Source organism: Anoplophora glabripennis, unplaced genomic scaffold, assembly GCF_000390285.2.
Source record: "Anoplophora glabripennis isolate ALB-LARVAE unplaced genomic scaffold, Agla_2.0 scaffold788, whole genome shotgun sequence".
NCBI lineage: Eukaryota > Metazoa > Arthropoda > Insecta > Coleoptera > Cerambycidae > Anoplophora > Anoplophora glabripennis.
In genome coordinates this window covers 18,558-25,977 of record NW_019416877.1, presented here as the reverse complement: position 1 = coordinate 25,977, position 7,420 = coordinate 18,558, and the positions used below count along the sequence as shown (strand labels likewise).

Genomic DNA, 7,420 nt, shown 5'->3' with positions numbered 1-7,420 from the left:
TTCATCACCTCCGTCCTTTGGTATGTTTATTTTCTGCCTCCCCACGTCGACTGTGACGAGTTTGATTATTGTTGGCGGAACCCCTGCTTGGTGAACTATCACCCATACGCCCCATGTGGTTTGGTGGACCTTGGCGCGGACGTCCTTCGATTTAGACAGCTAGAACTTCACCCCTCGATCCCGAGACAGGGCGACCCTGTACCAGTAACACCCCAGCAGTCATACCGAGTGAAAAAACTGATAAGTATAGCGAGTAGTTAAGGTTTTGTTGGCAACATCTTGTTAATGTACTGTTTGTTCCTTTATATACCTAATTTGTCATTATTTACATATACGGAGTGTCTACCTTGCGAGACCCTCTCGTTAGTTATTGTTTGTGCCATTAGATACATTATTTGTCATTATTTACATTTACAGAGTGTCTACCTTGCGAGACCCTCTTGTTAATTACTGTTTGCGACATTATATACACCATTTGTCATTATTTACATATACAGAGTGTCTACCTTGCGAGACTCTCTTGTTAATTACTGTTTGTGACATTATATACATCATTTGTCATTATTCACACCTACAGAGTGTCTACCTTACGAGGCCATTCCGCTAATTAACCGTAGTATATTCTATTTATTATTCACTAATAAATTGTTTGTTGGGGAATTGCCTGGTTTTATTTCTCGAACAAGGAATATTCTTGAATAACTGTCTCAGCTCAAGCTTTGGTTTTTTATGTTTATTTAGAGTCATCTTCTCGTCTGGGCAATTGGCTGGCCACCGCCAGGTAAAACGACCCTGAGGAGATCTAGTGAGAGAGAGCTAGTCTATACTAGGTCCTCCGGGCAGGCCTAGGATTTGACTTACCTTTTTTTTTGCTACACTCTTTTGCCCAGTGTAGAACCTCCCGCTAGAGGGAGTCGTAGCAATTTATAGATGTATAATGCGATATAGATTTCGAAAATGTACTTATCTCAATTTGTCACAAAACTGCATATACGATCTTTTTCCGAAGTAGGGCAGTATAGTGTAATTAAAGTAACATACGAGAAGACAAAGCTATTAGTTACATATAAAATTTCACATTGTAAACACTTTTTTCTCGAAAATAAACAAACGAATCAAGGAATTTGTTTAAATGATGCAAAGATCTGCCGATTTTAATCCTTTCCTTCGCACGATTGATCGATGCTATCACAGGAGAACGGGATGCGCATGCAAACCAAACGGGGCGCGCCGCGCACTACGTCGCTAAAGGGGCGTGTTCTATTCAAAAATTTCCCGCGCGGAAATTACCGCACAAATGCGGGAAATCCGCAGGTCTCATTGACTTGCGGGAAATTGCTGGAATGCTGTAACGTGGAATGCGGGATTGCAAACCCTAACTGCAACAACCGACTGCAGCTGCAGACGCAGATGGCAGTGCCGTTACCGTCTGTATTTCGTTAAAAAATATTTCTACGAAATTTCATAAATGCCTCAAAATTTTTGTTTCAAATATTGTTTATATTGTTACCGCGTAAAGAGCGATTTTCCTATGTTAAATCGAGATTACTGTGATATCCCCTTAATAATATTTTCTTTCACATTTCTGCATCAATTTTCATAAACTTTGAAAGTTTCATATAATTTTCAGTTTTATATCCTGTAGATTTGGCATAATCTTAAAAATTTCATATTTGTACAAAAGACTTATGGAAATAATATATACGTATAAATAAATAATATAAAATAATACAGCAGACAGTAGGTATATACATATTTAAATATTTTATGCATTTATGTTCCAAAACATTGCAGACCTACTCTTCTTTTTTTGTTCAAATTTGGTATTTTATTAATTACAATCGACAAATTTCTTAATAGAGTCATCTTTATCATTAATATCATTACAAAGAATTGGGGCTAAATTTGCAGTTAAGTCATGTCCGTAATATTGTTTCGAGTTTCCAGTACTTCAGTATTCCTCAATTTGGGTCGTAAGGGTTCCGGGGTTGACAAATTAAATGTATAATAGAAAATCGAACGGTTCCCAAAGCAACGATTTTAGATATTACATTTCCATTTGCATTAAATAGATGTATCCTCCGTAATTTGTGTACGAATTAATTACTTCACTATCACTAATTGATTAAGTTCATAAGGCTGTAAGATGAAACAGATCTCTATGTCTTATCTTATAGGAAGCATAAATGCTTATGTACAAAATACGCCAATATCTTACCAAGAACGTTAGTATCGATTCTTTCATAGTTCCCCCTTTAATTATAGATTATGTTTATCATTTACTAATATGTATTAAGTGGGATTAACTATAGATGGGGCGTGTACACAATACAGTGAAGTTAATGCGAAACTGTAGGAGCAGTAATACTAACACTCCTTGTATCAATTAGTATTCGATTTGAATAATTTTTTTCAATCGACAAGCCATTCTATCCATTACCTACATATAAAGCGATAAGGAATTAGTAGATCACGCAGTTAAAATGTAACAAACCCTTTTCAGTTTTATATTTTTTTTAAATTGGCAGTCAGTGCTTTTATATAAAAATAAAAAATACAATTATTTTCCACATTATTTCATTTTAGGCAATATGGGAAATAACAAAAAACTTGTTAACTATAAAACAACGCATATTCGACTTATAGCTCTCGGAAATCAATGAGCCCTTCTAGCATTGTCTAATTGTTGACATTGTCCACAGCAGGACAGCACCATCGACATCATCAGATCTAAGAAATTACGTCTCAAAAAGAGGCAATTTGTTACTTAAATTATTATAATAAGGTAACAAAGCTAATACATGTCATAAAGAAAATTGATAAATGCGTAATTTTTTAGATCTGAGGGCGTCAAAATTTGTGGACAAATGTCAGCCCTTACTATGACTTATCTAATGCGTTAGCGTAGTCTATAACACCAATGCTTGTAGTATAAGTCTTCTTCTTTTGCATTATGCAACTATCCAAAACACATTTAAAGGAATGGGTTGACTACGTACAGTGTAATAATTAAGTTAGGTACCTACCCCTTATTTTTTATATGAAGAAAAAAATTATGTTGTTATTAAATATACTTTGTAGAAACTTAGTAAATAAATATGTCTACTAGTGGCGGGGATACTAAAAACCTCAGAAATTTGACGTTGCTGAGTATTTTGAAAATTAAAATTAATTAAATACTCATTCAATCCTCATTACTATTATTTATTTACAGTTTATTAGGAAATTGAGTTACTTTTGAATTATTCTTTTCTTCATTTAAATTAAGTTTAGCACACAGTTAAATTAATCTAAACTTATTAATTTTACAAAAAACGATTTGTAAAACTCCTACACATTTTGTTCTGTAAAATTAATAATTTATTATTATTCGAAATAAAATTTTAAATTAAAAGTTCCAAAATTATTTCAAATAAATTTTGAATTACCTATATGAAGAACGGAGAGGAGTCAGAGCTCTTAAAAATAATGATTTTTTGGAGTTTTGGTGCTAGTTACATTTTTTGTGTGAAATTAATGGCTATAGAGATATTCTAAATACATTAAACAGAAATAAATAAAAACTGGAAAGGAAATGACTTATTTTGCAAATAAAGAAAGGTAAACATGTTTCCTTAGAAATGTTAGAAATTAAACGAATTTAATTTTAAAAATTTTTCCTAAAAATGATGACCCCCTTTTGTTGTACATAAACATTTGAAGTTTCTCCAACTTCATACAAATTGTTGTGAAAGAAATATTAAAAAACTGATGAATTATGAACTTTTTTACTATATAGCGGACAGTGAGACACGAAAAATTGTGACACTTTAACATTTAAGGAAAATAAAATTTCCTGTATTAGATAGATATACATAAATTATGTTTTACGTGAAATGTACGTCACTAAAGAAAATAACTTTGACATTTGAATAAAGCCGAGTACTAAGACTCGCCGACACATATATTATATATCCTCCTGAAACGTAACCAGAAGTGATATTTAAAATATTCATAAGGCATTAAACTCAAATAAAATGTCTGAAACGTTTACGAATCATAGATTAAAGTAAGGGAACCCATGTAGTTCCATAATCCAAGTAGTCGGTTATTTTATGTGCGGATCTTATGCAATAAACTTAGCCTACTCGACCTACTAAGAAGGAATTTATACCTCGAGAATTTGAACTAGAAATGGTAATAAATTATCCTGTGGGTTGCGTAGTAATGACCCTGCAGCTGATTGAGGTGAGTGCAAATCATATATCTCAGACGGGCATTATTTTTGCTTCCAACAGCCTTCAGCTGTTTCTGAACGATTATAATAGGAGATTGTTTGCTTCAATTGAAAAATAATAAGACGACACCGTTTGAAATCATAAGCATTGCTATTTTCATGGATAATGAATGAAATGTATGATGAGTACCAAAATAAATTCCCAATAAAAAAAACTCTGTTGATGACTTCTTTTTAATTGTAGATACTTTTACTTTGCTTTACAGATAATAAGTTAATTCAAATGATTTCAAAAAAATCATATTAAAATATTAATTAATAAATAACCATTCTTTGATAACAAAGATCACTTCATAAACAAATTTTTAGAATTAGTTTGAATTTAATTGAATTTGGTTATTACTGTTAAAGTAAAGCAAAAATACAAAAACTAATAATAAAAAATATATGATTAGTTTTTTGTAATTGTTTCATTAGTAGAGCTGTCATAATTGGCCGCGCACCAAAGGTGTCCGGATCATCAACTTAAAATAAAATGAACAATGATTATAAGATTTATGTCTTTGTATCATTGTGAAACACGTAAAATGTTATACGCATCGTTGCCATCGGTTCCATAATCTGGATAGGATCCGTTATAGATCGGATCATCAGGTATGTTTCCACTTACATATGGAATTTTTAGTTTTTTATATACTGGAGTTTAATAATCCCATATGCTCATATGTTTTGATTATCATTTTGCAAATGAAAATTATGTTGTCGATGCTTAGAGAAGACTTACGTCCTATTAACCAATGTATTTCCTTTGCCGTTAGGTCAATTTATTTTATTTTACTCAACTGCTGTTTCCATTTAAACTATTTTTTTTTGTGGAATAATTCGGAATCATTTTCGAATTCGCCTTTAATTTACTCTTTCTGAAACTGTGGGTTGGGTTTTCATGAGTTGTAAATATAGTTGAGTCATCGGTAAATGTGCTTAATAATGCCTCTTGCCGGTAAGTCGGATAGAACGTACACTAATGTACCGGAATGCTTCCTTGTGGTACTCCTGACAAAATATTATAGCGATCAGACATTTCGTTTTTAACTTTAGTTTCAAATTGACGTTGTAATTTTTTATTTTACGTTTCGGTAATATACGTTACAGTTAAATCATATGGATTTTTTATTTATGTTTGTGTAGCTTCGATATGTTTTTTTTATTATTTCAGTAATTCGTAATGCCCCAAAGTTTCCTTTGTAAGTATTACAGTCTCCATATGCTGTGCTGGCCCATCGGGATGGTTGGTATAGTACAATTTATTAAATAGGCTTTTTCGATGAAATGTGTTCCACTAGTTAGGAACATGTCCATTAAATTTTGAGTCAGGAATTATACAATTTTTGTTGAAGTGTGGCTATTCTATTTGTATAATTTTGTCTTGCAATCCTGTAACTTTGTACATAATTATGTTTACTGTTTTCAAATAATTCTAATGATTTCTTTATATTTGCAATATTTGTTGAGTTATGGAAATATTTGATAACAATTCTATAGGTTTTGGGCATGGCGCAGTTTATTTTCACAACATCGTTCGCTAGTATTGGTTTCCTACTACTATTTCGTTATGATTCACTGGAGGTTTTCAAATATTTGTTGTAAAACCATACACTTGATTTGTTATCAAATTGAATTTGTTTCGATTTTTCTACGATAGTTGTAGATTTTGTACTGTGAACTTTTTTCTTTTGGTACCTACTTCTAACGACTGGCCAATCATTTTTGGTACTTGGTTGGATTTCTTCATCATCGTATGTGAATGTCCAATATGTCCTTCGTTATTTAATGGTGTTATTTGTTGTCGTGTTGGATTTAGTTGTTGAGTTGGTAGTATAAAATTATTGGTGGGCATCTATTGATTTGGAATAGCTTGGAATATTGGGTACTTGTTTTCCTCTCATCTATATCTACAGCTCCTGGACTGTAATATCGTATCACTATTTATTATTTTCATATTGGCTAAGCTCCATATACGATGTTTCATATTTGCACAGTTAGTTCTCGACACGCTACGATAGCTTAAGCTAGCATTTAATTTTAAAAATATGGGAGACATTATGATTTCATACTATACTACCCCGTACATCAATAATTGAACAACAAATAGATGTATTAACAGAAAGAAAAAGTATATACTGATAATATATGCCATCTATTAAGAAATTACAATATTTACATCGTCTATAACATCTCAAGAAATGTAAAGGAAGCCTTTCCCAAAAGAAGAGCGTTGTTTGAACTCCAAAACCTCGGTGTATACAGCATCACATGTTCATGCAGCAAAGTAGGTATACATTGAACAAAAAAAGACACGCTAGCAAGAGATCAAAGGAACATAAGTGCCACGTAAAGAATAACAATGGAGAAAAGCACAGAGCGTCAGATTCAGGGCATCTAATAAACTTAGGTAATATAAAATTCTAGTAAGAAAAAGAACCTAAGGAAATCTATAAATCTAAATAGTTTCAATCGAGATGAGGATTTAGAACTGATAATGAAAGCAAATCATGCACCAGAATGTGATGAACCAGTTCATAATATCCTTTTTATTGCAATTTATTTCTTTGCTGTTAAAATATTTGAATGAACTAAATTATGTAGAGATAGGTACATATAAAAGTTCTGCAGAAAAACAATTAAATATCAATTCAAAAATTTGTATACGGAATACACAGCGTTTTTTTTTCAGAAAATTGTTCAAACATATGTTTAATAACTACTATATTGCGTATTTTCATTCCGCTGATTTTTTTTTATACGTTTATATTTTATCCAAATCAAGTATACTAACAAGTTAAACTCAATACTAAAATAAGTAATTTCCGATGGGCAAATGAGTAAAAATGAAAAGATAATTATTACTAACCCAACATGGTTGTCATCTATACAATTTATTAGAATTATATACATATTTATAATAACATACCACAAAAATCTAACAAATCTATTTCGAACAAGTGAAATTTTAGCTAGATTTATTATGCAAAAAACATACTTGTACGGAATTTAATAATATAGAACACTCAATTTTTTTTTAAATATAGATTACAGAATGCTACATGACAATATTGAACTAGTTAGTACATATTTTGCATTTAGATTTACCTGACTTAAGCAACGTATAAATTAACTAGTTTTGTTTATATGACTAAATAAAGT

The 7,420-nt window shown here is 31.5% G+C and overlaps 1 protein-coding gene across 1 annotated transcript in view; it reads right to left on the bottom strand.

Moving 5' to 3' along the window:
• Positions 1-6,011, bottom strand: part of LOC108913454 (putative uncharacterized protein DDB_G0291608) — a 44,916-nt gene extending 38,905 nt beyond the window's left edge. Inside the window, exon 1 of the mRNA XM_023455613.1 lies at positions 5,961-6,011. Coding sequence (XP_023311381.1) covers positions 5,961-6,011 — 51 coding nt within the window. The remainder of the gene's footprint in view (positions 1-5,960) is intronic.
• Between the last annotated feature and the right edge of the window lie 1,409 nt (positions 6,012-7,420).